At 47.4% G+C, this 20,468-nt stretch overlaps 1 protein-coding gene across 4 annotated transcripts in view; it reads right to left on the reverse strand.

Annotated features, from left to right (window-relative positions):
• LOC138260874 (membrane-associated guanylate kinase, WW and PDZ domain-containing protein 1-like) overlaps positions 1-20,468 on the reverse strand; it is a 420,255-nt gene that overhangs the window by 273,568 nt on the left and 126,219 nt on the right. For all 4 annotated transcript variants that reach the window (XM_069209316.1, XM_069209315.1, XM_069209317.1 and 1 more), the window contains one exon: positions 3,513-4,241. In XM_069209316.1, coding sequence (XP_069065417.1) covers positions 3,513-4,241 — 729 coding nt within the window. The remainder of the gene's footprint in view (positions 1-3,512; positions 4,242-20,468) is intronic.

A 20,468-nucleotide genomic window follows, 5' to 3' on the forward strand; every position in this document is an offset into this window, starting at 1 on the left:
CTTACACCTATGTTAGTTCGTAGTACACATGCTCACACCTATAGCAGTTTGTAGTATACATGCTCACAACTATAGTAGTTTGTAATATACACGCTCACAACTGTAGCAGTTTGTAGTACACATGCTCACACCTATGTTAGTTTGTAGTACACACGCTCACAACTATAGCAGTTTGTAGTACGCATGCTCACACCTATGTTAGTTTGTAGTACACACGCTCACACCTATAGCAGTTTGTAGTATGCATGTTCACACCTATAGTAGTTTGTAGTACACATACTCACACCTATAGCACTTTGTAGTACACATGCTCACACCCATAGTAGTTTGCAGTACGCATGTTCAAACCTATAGCAGTTTGTAGTACACATGCTTACACCTATGTTAGTTTGTAGTACACATGCTCACACCTATAGCTGTTTGTAGTACACATGCTCACACCTATGTTAGTTTGTAGTACACACGCTCACACCTATAGCAGTTTGTAGTATACATGCTCACACCTATAGTAGTTTGTAGTACACACGCTCACACCTGTAGCAGTTTGTAGTACACATGGTCACACATATGTTCGTTTGTGGTACACACGCTCACACCTATGTTAGTTTGTAGTACACATGCTCACACATATGTTAGCTTGTATTACACATGCTCAAATCTATAATAGTTAGTAGTAAGCATGTTCACACCTATAGCAGTTTGTAGTACGCATGTTCACACCTATAGTAGTGTGTAGTACGCTTGTTCACACCTATAGCAGTTTGTAGTACGCATGTTCACACCTATAGTAGTGTGTAGTACACATGCTCACACCTATGTTAGTTTGTAATACACATGCTCACACCTATAGCAGTTTGTAGTATGCATGTTCACACCTATAGTAGTTTGTAGTATACATGTTCACACCTATAGCAGTTTGTAGTACACATGCTCACACCTATGTTAGTTTGTAGTACACATGCTCACACCTATAGCAGTTTGTAGTACGCATGTTCACACCTATAGCAGTTTGTAGTACACATGCCCACACCTATGTTAGTTTGTAGTACGCATGCTCACACCTATAGCAGTTTGTAGTACGCATGTTCACACCTAAAGCAGTTTGTAGTATGCATGTTCACATCTATAGCAGTTTGTAGTACACATGCTCACACCTATGTTAGTTTGTAGTACACATGCTCACACCTATAGCAGTTTGTAGTATGCATGTTCACACCTATAGTAGTTTGTAGTATACATGCTCACACCTATGTTAGTTTGTAGTACACATGCTCACACCTATGTTAGTTTGTAGTACGCATGTTCACACCTATAGTAGTTTGTAGCACACATGTTCACACCTATAGCAGTTTGTAGTACACATTCTCACACCCATAGTAGTTGGTAGTATGCATGTTCACACCTATAGCAGTTTGTAGTACACATGCTCACACCTATGTTAGTTTGTAGTACACATGCTCACACCTATAGCAGTTTGTAGTACGCATGCTCACACCTAGAGTAGTTTGTATTGCATGCTGACACCTATAGTAGTTTGGAGTATGCATGTTCACACCTATAGTAGCTTGTAGTGTACATGCTCACACCTATAGTAGTTTGTAGCACACATGCTCACACCTATGTTAGTTTGTAGTACGTATGTTCACACCTATAGTAGTTTGTAGCACACATGCTCACACCTATAGCAGTTTGTAGTACACATGGTCACACCCATAGTAGTTTGTAGTACGCATGTTCACACCTGTAGCAGTTTGTAGTACACATGCTTACACCTATGTTAGTTTGTAGTACACATGCTCACACCTATAGCAGTTTGTAGTACACATGCTCACACCTATGTTAGTTTGTAGTACACACGCTCACACCTATAGCAGTTTGTAGTACGCATGTTCACACCTATAGTAGTTTGTAGTACGCATGCTCACACCTATAGCAGTTTGTAGTACACATGCTCACACCCATAGTAGTTTGTAGTATGCATGTTCACACCTATAGCAGTTTATAGTACACATGCTTACACCTATGTTAGTTCGTAGTACACATGCTCACACCTATAGCAGTTTGTAGTATACATGCTCACAACTATAGTAGTTTGTAATGCACACGCTCACACCTGTAGCAGTTTGTAGTACACATGCTCACACCTATGTTAGTTTGTAGTACACACGCTCACACCTATAGCAGTTTGTAGTACGCATGCTCACACCTATGTTAGTTTGTAGTACACACGCTCACACCTATAGCAGTTTGTAGTATACATGCTCACACCCATAGTAGTTTGTAGTACGCATGTTCACACCTATAGCAGTTTGTAGTACACATGCTTACACCTATGTTAGTTTGTAGTACACATGTTCACACCTATAGCTGTTTGTAGTACACATGCTCACACCTATGTTAGTTTGTAGTACACACGCTCACACCTATAGCAGTTTGTAGTATACATGCTCACACCTATAGTAGTTTGAGGTACACACGCTCACACCTGTAGCAGTTTGTAGTACACATGGTCACATATATGTTAGTTTGTAGTACACACGCTCACACCTATGTTAGTTTGTAGTACACATGCTCACACCTATGTTAGTTTGTAGTACACATGCTCAAATCTATAGTAGTTTGTAGTAAGCATGTTCACACCTATAGCAGTTTGTAGTACGCATGTTCACACCTATAGTAGTGTGTAGTACGCATGTTCACACCTATAGCAGTTTGTAGTATACATGCTCACACCTATAGTAGTTTGAGGTACACACACTCACACCTGTAGCAGTTTGTAGTACACATGGTCACACATATGTTAGTTTGTGGTACACACGCTCACACCTATGTTAGTTTGTAGTACACATGCTCACACCTATGTTAGTTTGTAGTACACATGCTCAAATCTATAGTAGTTTTTAGTAAGCATGTTCACACCTATAGCAGTTTGTAGTACGCATGTTCACACCTATAGTAGTGTGTAGTACGCATGTTCACACCTATAGTAGTTTGTAGTATGCTTGTTCACACCTATAGCAGTTTGTAGTATGCATGTTCACACCTATAGTAGTGTGTAGTACACATGCTCACACCTATGTTAGTTTGTAATACACATGCTCACACCTATAGCAGTTTGTAGTACACATGCTCATACCTATGTTAGTTTGTAATACACATGCTCACACCTATAGCAGTTTGTAGTATGCATGTTCACACCTATAGCAGTTTGTAGTACACATGCTCACACCTATAGCAGTTTGTAGTACGCATGTTCACACCTATAGTAGTTTGTTGTACACATGCTCACACCTATAGCAGTTTGTAGTACGCATGTTCACACCTATAGCAGTTTGTAGTACACATGCTCACATCTATAGCAGTTTGTAGTACACATGCTCACACCTATAGCAGTTTGTAATACACATGCTCACACCTTTAGCAGTTTGTAGTACACATGTTCACACCTATAGCAGTTTGTAATACACATGCTCACACTTATGGTGGTCTCTAAGCTGACCTCGGCCCCGTACCTTGCCGCTGCACTAGCAGGACCATGTCTCCTTCCAGGGTCCGCCGCCGCAGGACCTCTTGCACCTGCGTGGCTGTGAGGTGCCTTAGATCAGCCCCATTGGCCTTCACAATCTTGTCGCCCTCAGCCAGTAGTGGGCAGGCCCGGTGGTCCCAGATGTCTCCCACTGCAGCGCCCCCGGCAGGACCCACATCAGTCAACTGGAAACCCAAGCCAATGCTGCTCCTGCTGAGCGGCACCGGGGTCAGTCTGGCAGCAGTTGTTGGGGAGTCAATGTCCCACTCACTAGTGTGGTCTGAGGTTGGCTTGCTCCCTCCATGGCCCACCTTCAATGGTCCCACTGGTCTCCTTGGAGGGCTGGGGCCTTCCTTGAGAGATGGACGAGAGGTCAGAGCATCGTAACTGGGCAGCGGCAGACGGGGTTGCCCCAAAAGTGGAACAGTCACAGTGGGCTTTGTGGGGGATGAAGCAGGCGCTATTCTTTGATGGTGCTTTGGTTCAGTCTGAGAGGGCTCCAGAGGTCTCTTTCCTGGGCTTTCTAACTCAGGGGCAGTTTCAGCTTCCTGCCCACAGGCAGGAGCTCGGGATGGAGGTAGCAGAGGGTGCAGCTGTTCCTGGGATTCAGCATCGTCCACCGGGTCACTCCTGGGCACAGCCGGGTGCAGAGTCAGTCGCTCTCCCTTGGAATACTCCACGATGCAGTTCCCATGCACCACAACCATGAAGTCTCCTGTCAGGAAGGAAATGGCAGAGTCACTTCAGATACTGAGGGAACAGGAGAAGAAATGAGTCAAAGGCACCAAGAGGGAGCAGCTGAGAGGACACTGAAGGCAGAGACCCAAAGAGAGTCGAAGGAAAGGTTGGGGCTATGCTGTGTCCTGGGCCCTGAGTGGCTAAACCTTGAATTCATGTTATCAGATACACAAAATATGTTTAAACTGATGTTTCTATTCAGGACATGGCATCGACTGGGTAAACATATTTTGTCACAATGTATTCAAATGTGATACAAAGTTGCAGTGAAAGGAATTCATCAGTCGTGCCTGTTTGCCTTTTACTTAGAGCACAGCACCCTTGTCCCACAAGCAGCAGCTCCTCCATGAGTGCAGGACAACACAAACATTCCTTTAAATACCCGCGCACTTATTGCATTCTAGGAAGAAATGCCACTTTAGCCCTGAAGAAGGCCCATATGGAAAAATGAGGATGGGTAGAAACATGTCAGCATGGAAAACAAACACAGGCAAAATAAAAATTAAATAAAGGAAATTGCCGTGTGACTGCGTAAGAGCTTATACAACGATTAAATGAGATATGATGAAATGTGAAATTAGTGCACTCATTTCTATCAAACCGCCTCATCTGTTGAGTGGATGATTAACAGGCGGATAATTATCAGGTGGATGATTAACAGGCGGATAATTAACAGGTAGGTGATTAACAGGCGGATAATTAACTACACTCTCCCCTCCCTATGTGAGAGCCTCGTCCTTTGTATGTAAATAATTAACAGTTCAAGATCACTTCCTGGTGTTGGAAACACTTGCTCTGTCTGGTAGTTAGTGACACCAGGACACACAAAGATTTGCTTTATAACCATGATACTAGGTGACGTCACACTGATGTGCTGCCGTCTTGTTGTCAGGCCTCTGGGTGGGGGTTGAAGTACCCGCGTTGTCTGGGAGCAGAACGTGGCCCCCGCGTGCCCAAACTGCACAGCTGTGGTCTTGGTTGGTGCTCGGCCATGCACGTGCATGCACGGACCCGGGCCGGGCTCTTTCCCATGGGTGGGTGTGCACCTTGGCCCGGGCGGGGCGGAGGTAGGGTGACCACCCGTCCGTAAATTTCACGGACTGTCCGTAATTTCGCCCTGCTGTCCGTTGTCCGTGATGAAAGCTTTAACGGACGGCATTTGTCCGTAATTGGAGCCTTTCACCTAAAGGGCAACGGAGGCAGGGCGAAATTAGGGGCAGAGAAGTTTCCCCAACTGGGCTGGAAGGCAGGGGGTCTCCAGTGCTCTGAGGGAGGGGCAGACAAATATGAATCAGGCCTTGTTGCCAGGGGGTCTCCTTCCCTAAAGATATGCAAATGTGCACAACTGGTAAATGTGCAAATACAAAGGGGCCTGAAAACCTGCACTGACTTTACTAAAACGAGTCACTTGGAGTTTTCTGATGGCAAAGACATTACTTTTAGAGAGGTGTTGTAATGGTGTTCCAAAGTGAGCTGTGGAGTGTGTGGTTTTAATGGAGTGTTATAAAAAAAATTAGTATTAGGTATAAACTGTATATTATTCAAATCTGTATTTCAGAAGCACTTTTTATTTATTTAACCAAAATGTATTTGCGCAGTTTGTAGCAGCCTTTATTATGATGTAATCGTATTTTTCGCAGTTCTTTCAGGTACCTCGGTACCTCATAATACTAACAAACATTGGCAAAGCCGTAGGTCTCATCTACGAAAGAGTTATTGGCTTTGTTAATGTGTTTTAGCCATTAGCCATGTTATACACCAGAGTAGCTGCAGTTCAGCATGGCTTAAAGCTAGTGGCATAGTGGTGTGGAGTGGAGTAGAGTAGCATAGGAGCAGTGGTGTAGAGCCCAGTGGTGCAAAGTACAGAGCAGTGGGGTACAGTGCAGTTGTTTAGAGTGCGTTAGCGTAGAGTGCAGTGGTTTAGAGTGCAGTGGCATGGAGTGGCGTGGGACAGAGTAGAGTGGCATAGACTGCAGTGGAGTAGAGTTGCATACATTAGAGTGGCAGAGAGAGCAGTAGCGTAGAGTGGTGCAGTGGCATAGATTGCAGAGTAGACTCACGTTGCAGGGAGTGCAGTGGCGTAGTGTAGAGTGGTGCAGAGTAGAGCAAAGTGCTGTAGAGTGGAGTGATGCAGAGTAGAGTGGCATAGAGTGCAGTGGCATAGAATGCAGTAGTACATAGTACATCAGTGTATAGTAAAGTGGTGGAGAGTGGAATGCTGCAGAGTAGAGTGTCAGTGCAGTGATGTAGAGTGGAGTAGAGTGGCACAGAGAGCAGTGGCGTAGAGTACAGTGGTACAGAGTAGAGGGCAGTGGCGTACAGTGCAGTTGTTTAGAGTGCATTGGCACAGAGTGCAGTGGCATAGAGTGGCATGGGGTAGAGTTACATAGAGTGCAGTGGAGTAGAGTAGCAGAGTGCAGTAATGCAGAGTGGTGCAGTGTCAGAGTGCAGAGTAGACTCATGTGGCACAGAGTGCAGTGGTGTAGAGTGGTGCAGAGTGGAGTGTTGTAGAGTGGTGTAGAGTAGAGTATAGTGCCTAGAGTGCAGTGGCACAGAGTGGAGTGGTGTAGAGTGCAGAGTTGCAGAGTAAAGTGTCAGTGTAGTGGTGTAGAGTGGTACAGAGAACAGTGGCATAGAGTACAGTGGTGCAGAGTAAAGGGCAGTGGCATACAGTGCAGTTGTTTAGAGTGCACTGGTGTAGAGTGCAGTTGCATATAGTGGCATTGGGCAGAGTAGAGTGGCATAGAATGCAGTGGAATAGAGTATATTGGTGCAGAATGCAGTAGTACAGAGCAGAGTGGTGTAGAGTATAGTGGTGGCCAGTGCAGTGTTGCAGAGTGTCCGCTTGCAGTGGTGTAGAGTGCATTGAACTAGAGTGCAGTGGACAGAGTGGTATAGAGTACAGTGGCGTAGAATAGATTATTTCAGAGTAGAGTGCAGTTGCATAGAGTGGAGAGGTGCAGGGAGAGTGCAGTGGAATAGAATGCAGTGGCACAGAATACAGTGGCATAAAGTAGATTATTTCACAGTAGAGTGAGGTGGCTTAGAGTGGAGAAGTGCAGGTTATAGAGGAGTTGCATAAAGTGGCATAGATTGTGATGGCATAGAGTAAAGTAGTGTAGAGTGCCGTGGCATAGAGTGCAGAGGTGCAGAGTAGATTAGAATGATGTACAGTGTATTGATGTAGAGTGCAGGGGCATAGAGTTGAGTGTTACAGAGTAAAGTGCATTAGCATAGAGTGTATTAGCTTAGAGTGCAGTGGCGTACAGTGCAGTGTTGCAGAGTGGCAGAGAGTGGAGTTGTGCGGATTAGATTGGTGTTGCCTAGACTGGAGTGGTATGGCGTGCAGACGAGCAGAGCGCAGTGGTGAAGAGATGCATAAAGTGCAGTGGCTTAGAGTAGAGTAGTACAGAGTAGAGTAGAGAGGCATAGGGGTGATTCTAAGTCTGGCGGGCTTCCCCCTCCAAAATACCGCTCCGCGGTCGGAAGACCGCTGAGGGTATTCTGGGTTTTGCACTGGGCTGGCGGGCGACCGCCAAAAGGCCGCCTGCCAGCCCAGTGCAAAACTACCTTCCATTCGGAGCCGGCGGAGTGGGAAGGTGCGACGGGTGCAGTGGCACCCGTCGCGAATTTCACTGTCTGCAATGCAGACAGTGAAATTCTTTGTGGGGCCCTCTTACGGGGGCACCTGCAGTGCCCATGCCACTGGCATGGGCACTGCAGGGGCCCCCAGGGGCCCCACAACAACCCATACCGCCATCCTATTCCTGGTGGGCGAACTGCCAGGAACAGGATGGCGGTATGGGCTGTCAGAATCCCCATGGCGGCGCAGCGAGCTGCGCCGCCATGGAGGATTCAAATGGGCAGCGGAAAACCGGCGGGAGACCGCCGGTTTTCCACTTCTGACCGCGGTCAAACCGCTGCGGTCAGAATGCCCAGCGGGGCACCGCCAGCCTGTTGGCGGTGCCCCCGTCATTTTAGCCCTGGCGGTCTTGGACCGCCAGGGTTAGAATGACCCCCATAGTGTGAAGTAGCATAGAGCACAGTGGCATAATGTGGTGTGGTTCCGAATGGAGAAGAGTGCAGTGGCATGGAGTGGAGTAAAGTAGAGTGATACAGAGTAAGGTGCAGTAGCGTGTAGCGGTGCAGAGCAGAGTGGAGTACAGTATGGATGATATGCTAACACACTGCCATTACAGACAACACATTTTTGATTGAAATGACCATTACATTTGCACAGACATACAGTTTTTCGAATCAAACTATACTGTGCAGAGACAATGATGTGTGGAAATTGCATCACCTAATGCAATGATTTGTTTTAATCATGTCAAGGTATTTGTTTCCAGCACAGTTCCAAATTAACAAAAATGTGCTTGATTTGTACTTCTAATTCTGATATATTCCCAAGTTTATTAAAATGTTGTCATGTGATAGAAAAAACTATTTCCTAACCCCAGTATCCAGCAAGATTGTTGCATAAATCCTCTCACTTTGAAGTCAGAGAAAGGAAAGTAAACACTAAGTTCCCACCGAAGACAGAGCCTGACATTTGACTTTGTTCTTTGAATGCACAGCAAATATGATAAGATAAGAACAAGATTTACAGGCCTGTTTACAGAAAGGGAGAACTCGGCAGGATACTGTAAATAAGGGTTTGGCAAGGGAAGGGAGGAATTCAAGCTGCATAGCCTAAAACAAATAAAGCCAGCAAATTGAAAGCAACAAATTGTGAGTTACAAACCACAAGGCCAATGGCAAGCAACGGGCAGAATGCATTCACAAGGAAGCACAATGAATTTACTTAAAGTGACAGCTGTGGGGTACTTTGTGGGGAAAGTCCAGTATTTTAGTCCATATCTTGCAGAGGTTTGGATACATCAATCACACAGGTAGTATGACGAGAAGACCTGGAGTGGTTTCCATGTTGCAGGAAAGGTCTGTACACCCATTCCATCAGTTTGCCACCATTTCCTATGGTACAGAGCTTCTGGCACACCTCTTGTAGGGTTAGTGCTAGGTGGCAGACATGAAATAGGGCATTTAATGATTATTTAAGGTGGTTGTAAGTAAGGAGTTGACCGGGGTGAAGATGGTAGTCTGCCACAAGGGTTTGGAAATTTAGTAGCTCACTGTTCAGAAACAAAGCCCCAATTTTAAGACACCTGCAACATGCCACTGATGGAGTTGCTCTGAGCACAGCCATCCTGTGCGAGTGGGAAGGCTTAGCAAAGTTAGTGCAGGAGCACAGGGTTTCTTAGTGTCAGTGAGTTTACAGGTTCTGGCAAGGCAAGAGAAAGCCATGCATGATAACCCCGGATGGTGATCCATAGAATGGTCAGTAGGAAACGATGAGCAGTGCATTAAGCCTTCCTTAAAAGTCTTTACTGGTAAACCCCATCTCATGCAGGGAGGTGGGCAGAAAGCCAGTGAGCCACCCATTGGACCTGTGCAGCTGAATAAAAGCATTCTAAGTCCAGAAGATCTAATCCACCCGCAGTCACAGTTAGCTTTAGAGTGGAAAGAGCTCCCGATGGCGCCGCAGCGACCAAATCAGATGTGTGGCCTGTCTGAAGAAGGAATAAAGGACGAGCAGGGGAAGGTTTGCAAAATAATACTATCATTGGGGTAGCACACCATCTTCGCTAGTGCCACGTGGCCTCTACAGAAAGCAGAAGAGAAGACCACAAAGCAAACTGGGCTTGGAGGGACCGTTCGCTCTGCAGAGATTTTCATCCTGGAAATCAGTGTAAGAATGGTAGATATTAATCATTAGGTATCAAAAGGTAACTGGTTCCCAGTTCAATCTGAGATCTAATTGTGTATGAAGGTGAAATCAGAGCCATATGTTAAAGAAACACTAATTACATTTTAAAATTTGTAAATTGTGTTTGTGCAATTTACATCCCAAATATTTTGAAGATTCTATGTGTACTTGACACTTAGGGATAACCCAGATCTCTAGTTTGGCTTTTGCTCAATTTCAAAACCATATAAAGACATGGACAAAGCGGGCAATTGCCTTGCACAACCTTGCAAGGGGTCTGGCCCCTGCTCACCCTTCACAAGCACTAACAGCGAACCATTGCACCAGAAGAGTTTGCCAAGGTGGATGGGTGTTGATTGTTCAACCACTTGACAGTGCCCCTTCTGTTTCGCTCCTGTGTGCAGAGACAACTCCCCAGGTACCCAATACCTTCCGATAGTCTTGGTGGACCCATCTTGTCTGATTTTAGGAATTGTCCCACCTTGTTCTTCTCTTTTTTATTTATCTAGTTATTAGCAACAACCCTTTGAATTACTTCCTGTGGATCTCCCATTTGATCTCGATTTCATCCTACTCTTTTATTATCTTTGGTAGTCCGGGCTCCCAGCTCTGAGATAAATGTAGAGTCCCAGAAATACACTCTAGTGCAGTGAGACTACAGACAAGTTATGAGTACATCACATCCTGTCATTAGGTGTGAGACTGTCACCCACACCATCTGCCTCTTTAAAAAAAAATTAGGTTGAAAGTCCATGGGCGGTTGGGGTAAGCCACATGTTTTTGTTCAATTTGTTTAAACTAGCATAAGGTTAATTACCTTAATGTGTCCCAAACTGTTTGCCAAGGGTTTTAAAATGTTCAGAAACATAATCAAATTTTTGCTGTTACTTTCTCTTCAGGAAAGATCGGGTAGATTTGGGTAGGGGTGATGGCCTTGCCGCAGTACTGAAGGGCATTAATTTACTACTGAACAAGGACGTAATGTGACACCTGAATGTAGCACACCAGGAGGCAATCACAAAAAGACCACAGTGAATAAATAGTGCTATGTTAAAAAAGAGTGAATAAATGCACTGACAACATAGTGAGGCATGGCCTCTCTTGCGTGTGTCTGTAAAACTGACGTTTGTTCTTGAATTTTTGTCCTGAATTTTGACCCTTTGTCCTGAATTTTTGTCCTGAATTTTGACCCTTTGTCCTGCATTTTTAACAGTCCTGTCCAGAATTTGCCTCAATGCCAGGTGGTCACCCTAGGCGGAGGTCAGGGTCAGGGGATCGTCCCAGTTGTGGGGTTCACGTGTGGAGCGCCATGGTGGCAACACGGTATGGTTGGTAATACATAGTGGGGGCCTCAGACTGGAAGGGCGCTCACAGCCCCGCTCAGACAAGCTTTACTGATGTGATGAACCCAGAATCCTGAACAGCACTTCCTGTGAGCTGGTCATGTGTGTGCTAGACATGACAGTGTGCTGGGGAGCGGGAGCTCTAGGCACTACGGTCAGGAGAGAGGGGGCCTTTCCTGTCACACTGGGCTCTGAGACTCTGACTGCAGCTAGGCAGAGGGTGGGGGGGGCAGAGTCAGGCCGAGTGTCTGGTGTTAGGGAGGGGAGTTCCTTTAAGGGGCACAGATGTGTCTCTCTTCCTGGGTGCCTCTCCGTGGGGACTGCTCACACCTCTATGTTATGTTAATATAACTCTTAATAAAGCGCCACGAACCATATCCAAAGCTACACCTCGGCGCCAGCAGCGCCAAACAAGGACCAGAAACCCCGGGCGGCCGCGTTTCAGCCTCTTCTTGAATTTAGTGAGACCCGCGCACCAAGGAAGGTGCAGAGGAAGTCGATTGCAGGCGTTAGGGGCCGTCGAGGCGCTAGGCTATATCCGGCAGTGCGCACCCGGTGCTAGCTCCTAGAGAGCGAGAAGGCCCGTAGCGCCACCGCTTCTCCTTCAGGTAGAAGGGGCGCTGCCCCTCGGGGTTTGTACTTCTGTGGGGGGCTCCCCCGAGCAGGTCCTGCGGGCAGAGGAGCCTTGCAGAGAGAACACATCAAGGGGAGCCTCCGGGGCACCCCACCCCTCTGATTGCGTAACTCATGACATCACGGGGCATGGCGGGGGCACAGGGTCTAGCTAGCTCAGTAAACTACAACTGGTGAACTTTCAGTGTTTTGTTTAGTTTAAAATATTATATTAAAACTGGCTTTTCCCCCTATCTCGTCACTTTAATCTTTGTTTTTTCAGTGAATTTCTAAGTTTTTTTTAATGTATAGTGAGATATCATTACTTAACTATACCGTCACATTAAGCTTTGTGTTTTTGAGTGAATGTAAGTTCCTGGTGACTCGCTGCCCCGCGTGCACCAAACGCCCGTAAATCTGGGCCCTAGTGTGAATACAAGAAGACCCGGCGGGCTTTGGGCTCACCATGGGTTGACCTTGTCATTCTCAGTTGCTGCTTCCTATACAATAGCATCCCTTTTTGTGTTCGGCGCTCTCCCCCACGTATCCTCCCTACGAACCTTCTGATTGGATGACTTGTATCCTTCCACAGCGCACGCTCAGGGAACTACGTCTTTCTTTTTCTTCCAGCGTGCCAGCGGAGCGCATGTGTTTTCTTGCTTCCTTCCTCGTCGCTGTCGCCCACACGCTCCAAGGGGCCCCCACTGCTTCCCACCACAGATTGTTTTCATGATTTCCTTCTCGCCTCATCCCCCCCAGGGCTCCTCCACTGCTCTCCCACCCATCCAATCACAGCTCTTTAAAAAAATGAGTTTTTATTTAGTTTCTGTGCTGTTGGGCCCAGAAGCCCAAGCAAAGGGCCTTTAGATGGAATGATTCCTGAGAAAACGCTGGGATTTTTATTTAAATACAAGACTGCGAGTAAAGAGGGTGTGGCGTAACGGCCTGCGCTGCCGACCTCAGAGCCGGGAGCCGGTTCGAGTCTTGGAGTTGGTTCAACATCCTGTGCTTCTGGGTAAATCACTGAGGGCCGGATTTAGATTTTGGTGGACGGGTTACTGCATCGCAAAGGTGACAGATATTCTGTCGCTGTAATATAAATCATTATTTCCTATTGAATTTGTATTTCAGGGGACTGGATATTCGTCACCGTTGTCGTCTGCAAAACTCTATGTCAACACTTAATCCCCCCGTACCTACAATTCAGCACCCTGAGACCCTCACGGGTGATTTGCTGCACTTTACAAATCCTGGATTAAATTTAATTTCAACCACAGCTAGAAATGTTTGATCTTTTGTCTTCCATGCAACCCGATGCTGTCCTGCTATCAGAAGCGTGGCTCACGGATATGTGGACAGTGTGGCTTCTGTTCATCTCCCAGCAGGAAGAGCTGGCGGCGGTGTGGCTGTAGTTATAAGCCAGTCCCTGATTCCTAAAAAACTACAGATTGAACCAATTGCCAATTTGTAGCCAATGCTATTCAACTTGCTGTGCAGAGAACAGACCTTCACAATTTTATTGGTGTATCGCTCCCCCCTTAATATATGGGTGATTTTCCGTTTTATTAATGATGAGATCTATTCACTGTTGATTACCTTTAACACGTTTATTATTGTGGGTTATTTTAATTATTGGGCATGTTGGACCCGGCCCTTGCAGCAGAGATATCCCCAAACTTTTTGCCTTTCTCCTATTTATCTGACCCTCTTTTAGTTGGTTTAGGACTCTAGGCACATTACTCCTGCTAATCAGTGCTAAAGAGCGTGTGCTCTCGCTTCTAAACTTGGTATAATTGTCTTACACTTGTTTGGCGTATTACATTGACTTGTAAGTCCTTGTAAAGTGGTTTACCATATACCCAGGGCCTGTACATTAAATTCTACTAGTGGGCCTGCAGCGCTACAGGGCATATGATGTTCACTCACCGAAAAAAAAAAAAATGTATGGAACTTACAGCCTCCCACAATCTGAAGCACATATAGATAAAGCCATGCATGAGGGCCAGGTTCTTGGACCTCTGGGTGCTCCGTGGGCCCCTGCATCATTCAGCCGTGTGCAGGTCAGAGCATCATCTTACACAGTTGGTTCTTTTAAGCTCTTATACAATGAGGGGTTGGACCCCGCGGGTGTTAGAGGACGGAATGCAATGGGTAAGGAGGAAGGGTGTAGATGTTAGATACAACCAGGCCAGGCCCTAGGAATGATAAGTTAAGCCACCCACTCTTTCTACAGCCGGGCGGGTAACACCGGGCAAGGGGGAAGGTCTCCTGCGCCCTGGTTCCCACAGAACTCAATTGAGGCTGAAAGGGAGCCGGGACAGCGAGAGCGGGGCGGGTGAGTAAACTATGAGGCAGGCCTGAGGGACATGTATTAGGAAGCCTTAAGGAGTTCTAAAAAGCTGATTGTTCAAGCAGAAGACATCTTTTCTCTAATAGGATCTGTGAAACTGGTAACCCACAGAGCGAGACCTTCAAAATCATGCAGGATCTCTCTGGACAGGTAGCGTCAGTCGCACGGAGAGCTTTGCAGTCGCCTTGCAAAGAATTAACCAGGATCCTTATAGATAGGATTTGTCTCATTGGAGACTCTATCACTGGTGGTCCAAAGGTTTACCACACTGAGCCTGTGGAAATGACTGAGGCGGACACTGTCCTATAAGGATCCGTGCCGTCCCAGAATCATGCAGGCCTTGGGTCCAATCTTGTCTGAACCACTTTCTTCTGTGCTCAGCACGTCCCTGCAGACAGGATAGCACCAGATATGTTCAAAAACAGCAATACTTGTGCCTCTGCTGAAGAAACCAAATCACGATCCAGAGATTCTCGAAAGACACTAGTGGTGGACGGAATGTTTCATTCCAGATGCGGAATTGGTGGAATTTTGGTCACTCTGTGTCAGTCTTTAATGAGGAGTTCTGGACAAATTCTGCAGTTGGCCACATGGTGGATTTTTTCTCCCACAAAACTCAAGAAAATACGAGCTGGGAAGCGAGCGGGATTAGGCGTTCCCTTGCAAGATTTTTTAACGCAGGCGATCGCGAGTGGTTATGGTCACAGGTCTGCGCTTGAGTGGTTTTTATGTAACTCCACGCATTTCCACGGAGTGAAACTCCATGAGTTCTGCCCACCCTTAATTGTTACAGCCCTATATCACTGTGCCACTGGATTCAAGCGAGCCCGGCTGATGAAGGGTGATACCCTGAAACCGGTCCCAGGATGCTTGTTTCCAGTCCAGGGAGGACCTGGCCTGGCAGTTCGGGCTGGACTGTTCCCATGAGGAACAGGGTCAAGACTGATTTGCATATGACTGGGTCCAAACTGGGGTGGCGTGGTGAGCAAAAGAACGATGGATTAAACCCAGATCGGTGACTGGGGGTGAGTGTTTGAAAAGTTTCAACTCTCTGTCCATCATCCTTTAGTGTTGCTGCATCTCTGTTACTTTACTGTCAGAAACATTCGGGATCACACGTAGGTCAGTTACTATGTACACACTTGCAAACTTTGAATTTCTTGGATCCTCAATGTAGGAAAGCACCCTCTTTCTTGGCATGGTTACCCCCTTTTTCTGCCTGACGTCAGTGTGTTTGACTGGGTTCACTGGGATCCTGCTAACCAGGACCCCAGTGATTATGTTCTCTCTCCCAAAACTCTGTATTTCATCCACAATTGGCACACTGGTGCCCCATTATAAGTCCCTAGTATATGGTACCACGGGTATTGGGGTATCAGGGGAGCCCTATGGGCTGCAGCATGTATTCCACCCGTGGGGAGCCCATGCAAAGACTTCTGCAGGACTGCCATTGCAGCCTGCCTGAAAAGGTGCAAGCACCCTTCACAGCCATTTTCCACTGCACCGGATCACTTATAAGTCACCCCTATGGCGGGCCTTCCAGCCCAGAGGGCACGGTGCAAAGTACCTGTGTGCGAGGACACCCCTGCACTAGGTGCCCCTATGAACTCCAGGCCCATTTTCCCGGACTTTGCGAGTGTGGACGCCATTTTATGCGTGTCCTGGACATAGGTCAATACCTGTGTCCAGCTACATAACCAAACATAAGCATGTTTGGTATCAAACATGTTGTAATCATACCCCAATGCTTTTGCAAGCATTGGTTGGATGATTCCATGCACTCTGGGGGCTCCTAAGAGGACCCCCAATGTTGCCATTTCAGCCTTCTGAGGGTTTCAAGGCAGTCCCAGCTGCTTCCACCTCACACCTCCTCCTGCTGCTTGAAAAGCTCGAGCCCAGGAAGGCAGAACAAAGGATTTCCTTTGGGAGAGGGAAGTAACACCCTCTCCCTTTGGAAATAAGTGGACTAGCTTGGGAGGGGTAGCCTCTCTAAGCCACTGGTTTTGCTTTGAAGGGCACATTTGGTGCCCTCCGTGCATAAACCAGTCCACATCCAGTTCAGGGACCCCCAGTCCCTGCTCTCGTGCAAAACTGGACAATGGAAAGAGGAGTGACCACTCCCCTGTCCATCGCCACCCCAGGGGTGGTGCCAGGAGCTCCTCCAGAGGGTCTCTGGGGTCAGATATCTTGGATTCAGGGTTGGCAGGGAACTCTGGGAGCATCTGAGTGGCCAGGCAGGTGAGTGTCAGACCCCCCTCCTGATAGGTGGTCACCCAGCAAGGTGACCAACCCCCCTTTCAGGGCTAATGACAGTCTCTCTTGGGTGGTTCCTCAGATTCAGTTTGCAAGACTCCAGCAGGAATTCTCTGCATCCTCCACTTGAACCTCTGACCGAAGAAACTGCATCTGGACTCTTCAGGACCCTACAAGCTGCAACAAAGAAGCAAGACGTCTCCTGCAACAATGTATCTCCGGCTCTTTCAAGCAACTGCAACCATTTCTCAGTCGTGCACCCTCTGAGGACAGCCCGTCTTCAGTCTGCACAAGAAGAAAGAAGGAATCTCCCTTGGAGTGAAGGAGTCACTCCTCTGCTTCTGCAGGCACCAGCTGCAACGATGACCGGCTGCATCGATTTGCTCTCATCCTGAGTTGCGTGGATCCTGCATCACGTGTGGTGGACTGAAGTGGCCCTGATGATCCTCTCTTCCAGCTGTTCAACTTGGGTGGAGGTAAGACCTTGGCCGCCCACGCAGGGTAGTACCCCCGTGCACCACATCCTTTGCAGCTGCCAAGGCTTGTTGGCATCTTTTCCATGAGATCTTCCGGCATCTTGAAGCTCCAGCTCCCAGCATTCCTTCCTGTGACACACAGCTCCCTGAGCGGTTCTCTGGCAGCGTGGGGGCCTTTTTTGTAGTGCTGCGTGGGCTCCTTCTGCAACTTTTGTGTCCCTGTCCAGTGGGACTCCTGTGGGCTCTCTGTGTTGCTGAGGGTCCCCTCTGACTCCCCCTTCTGGGTAGAGTCCACCTGGTCCTTCCTGGTCCCCGGCAACTCCACTTTCCTCTATACGTGAGTTTTGGGTGTGCCAAGGGTTGTTGGCGGAACCCAAAGACGCAAACCTGACTGCAATCTTCCTTCCGGCGTGGGACATCACCTGCACCCTCCAGGAACTCGACTCTGTCTTCTAGGGCGCAGTGCTGACTCTCCTTCTTCACCGTCAACTCACCTCTTGCACCTTTATCTGGGTGGGTAGGGCTCCTGCTCTCCCCGGACTCTTCAGTGCTCCTTGGACTTGGTCCCCTTCTTCCACGGGTCTTCAGGTCCAGGAACCCATCATTGGTGTCTTGCAGTCTCTTCTGGTTCTTGCGTTATCTTCTATCGCGACTTCTAGTGCGTTTTAGGAAACTTGCTGGGTTTTACTCCTGCTTTCCTGGCCTCTGGGGTGGGGTATTTTACCTACCTTTGGTGTTTTCTTACACTCCCATCGGCCCTCTACACACTACACCTGCCTAGGTGGGAAACCAACTTTCCCATTCCACTGTTTTAGTTTATGGTTTGTGTTCCCCCAGGCCCATCGCAACCTATTGTGGTTTTCACTATTTGCACTATTTTCTAACCGTTTTTAGAGCTATTCCTGCATTCTAGTGTATATACTGTGTATATTACTTACCTCCTGAGGGAGTATAGTCTCTTTTGGCGGCATTTCAAGCAACCCCACAGACTTGGCTGCTCTCTGCTGATGACGGGCTAAACCTAGAAACACGTGTCCAGAGATACACAGCACTTGCTGCACCTACTTAGGTGAAAGACTTTTGATTACTTTTTCAGCACAAAACGAAGTGACTGCATTTACCATGATGCATTGGGGCTAACTTTTTGCTTGAGTGTGAGGCAGTGTGCTCCCTTTTTTCTTTTTGTCCAATGACTGCTCCCTTGAGCTAACGAGCTGACGAGCTCTGGAGAGGCACCTGTGCGCCAGTGAGTGGTACATAAACCCGAGAAGACTTTTGGCGGCATTTCAAGCAACCCCACAGACTTGGCTGCTCTCTGCTGATGACGGGCTAAACCTAGAAACACGTGTCCAGAGATACACAGCACTTGCTGCACCTACTTAGGTGAAAGACTTTTGATTACTTTTTCAGCACAAAACGAAGTGACTGCATTTACCATGATGCATTGGGGCTAACTTTTTGCTTGAGTGTGAGGCAGTGTGCTCCCTTTTTTCTTTTTGTCCAATGACTGCTCCCTTGAGCTAACGAGCTGACGAGCTCTGGAGAGGCACCTGTGCGCCAGTGAGTGGTACATAAACCCGAGAAGACTTTTGGCGGCATTTCAAGCAACCCCACAGACTTGGCTGCTCTCTGCTGATGACGGGCTAAACCTAGAAACACGTGTCCAGAGATACACAGCACTTGCTGCACCTACTTAGGTGAAAGACTTTTGATTACTTTTTCAGCACAAAACGAAGTGACTGCATTTACCATGATGCATTGGGGCTAACTTTTTGCTTGAGTGTGAGGCAGTGTGCTCCCTTTTTTCTTTTTGTCCAATGACTGCTCCCTTGAGCTAACGAGCTGACGAGCTCTGGAGAGGCACCTGTGCGCCAGTGAGTGGTACATAAACCCGAGAAGACTTTTGGCGGCATTTCAAGCAACCCCACAGACTTGGCTGCTCTCTGCTGATGACGGGCTAAACCTAGAAACACGTGTCCAGAGATACACAGCACTTGCTGCACCTACTTAGGTGAAAGACTTTTGATTACTTTTTCAGCACAAAACGAAGTGACTGCATTTACCATGATGCATTGGGGCTAACTTTTTGCTTGAGTGTGAGGCAGTGTGCTCCCTTTTTTCTTTTTGTCCAATGACTGCTCCCTTGAGCTAACGAGCTGACGAGCTCTGGAGAGGCACCTGTGCGCCAGTGAGTGGTACATAAACCCGAGAAGACTTTTGGCGGCATTTCAAGCAACCCCACAGACTTGGCTGCTCTCTGCTGATGACGGGCTAAACCTAGAAACACGTGTCCAGAGATACACAGCACTTGCTGCACCTACTTAGGTGAAAGACTTTTGATTACTTTTTCAGCACAAAACGAAGTGACTGCATTTACCATGATGCATTGGGGCTAACTTTTTGCTTGAGTGTGAGGCAGTGTGCTCCCTTTTTTCTTTTTGTCCAATGACTGCTCCCTTGAGCTAACGAGCTGACGAGCTCTGGAGAGGCACCTGTGCGCCAGTGAGTGGTACATAAACCCGAGAAGACTTTTGGCGGCATTTCAAGCAACCCCACAGACTTGGCTGCTCTCTGCTGATGACGGGCTAAACCTAGAAACACGTGTCCAGAGATACACAGCACTTGCTGCACCTACTTAGGTGAAAGACTTTTGATTACTTTTTCAGCACAAAACGAAGTGACTGCATTTACCATGATGCATTGGGGCTAACTTTTTGCTTGAGTGTGAGGCAGTGTGCTCCCTTTTTTCTTTTTGTCCAATGACTGCTCCCTTGAGCTAACGAGCTGACGAGCTCTGGAGAGGCACCTGTGCGCCAGTGAGTGGTACATAAACCCGAGAAGACTTTTGGCGGCATTTCAAGCAACCCCACAGACTTGGCTGCTCTCTGCTGATGACGGGCTAAACCTAGAAACACGTGTCCAGAGATACACAGCACTTGCTGCACCTACTTAGGTGAAAGACTTTTGATTACTTTTTCAGCACAAAACGAAGTGACTGCATTTACCATGATGCATTGGGGCTAACTTTTTGCTTGAGTGTGAGGCAGTGTGCTCCCTTTTTTCTTTTTGTCCAATGACTGCTCCCTTGAGCTAACGAGCTGACGAGCTCTGGAGAGGCACCTGTGCGCCAGTGAGTGGTACATAAACCCGAGAAGACTTTTGGCGGCATTTCAAGCAACCCCACAGACTTGGCTGCTCTCTGCTGATGACGGGCTAAACCTAGAAACACGTGTCCAGAGATACACAGCACTTGCTGCACCTACTTAGGTGAAAGACTTTTGATTACTTTTTCAGCACAAAACGAAGTGACTGCATTTACCATGATGCATTGGGGCTAACTTTTTGCTTGAGTGTGAGGCAGTGTGCTCCCTTTTTTCTTTTTGTCCAATGACTGCTCCCTTGA

This window comes from Pleurodeles waltl, chromosome 10, assembly GCF_031143425.1.
Source record: "Pleurodeles waltl isolate 20211129_DDA chromosome 10, aPleWal1.hap1.20221129, whole genome shotgun sequence".
In the NCBI taxonomy this organism is placed as follows: domain Eukaryota; kingdom Metazoa; phylum Chordata; class Amphibia; order Caudata; family Salamandridae; genus Pleurodeles; species Pleurodeles waltl.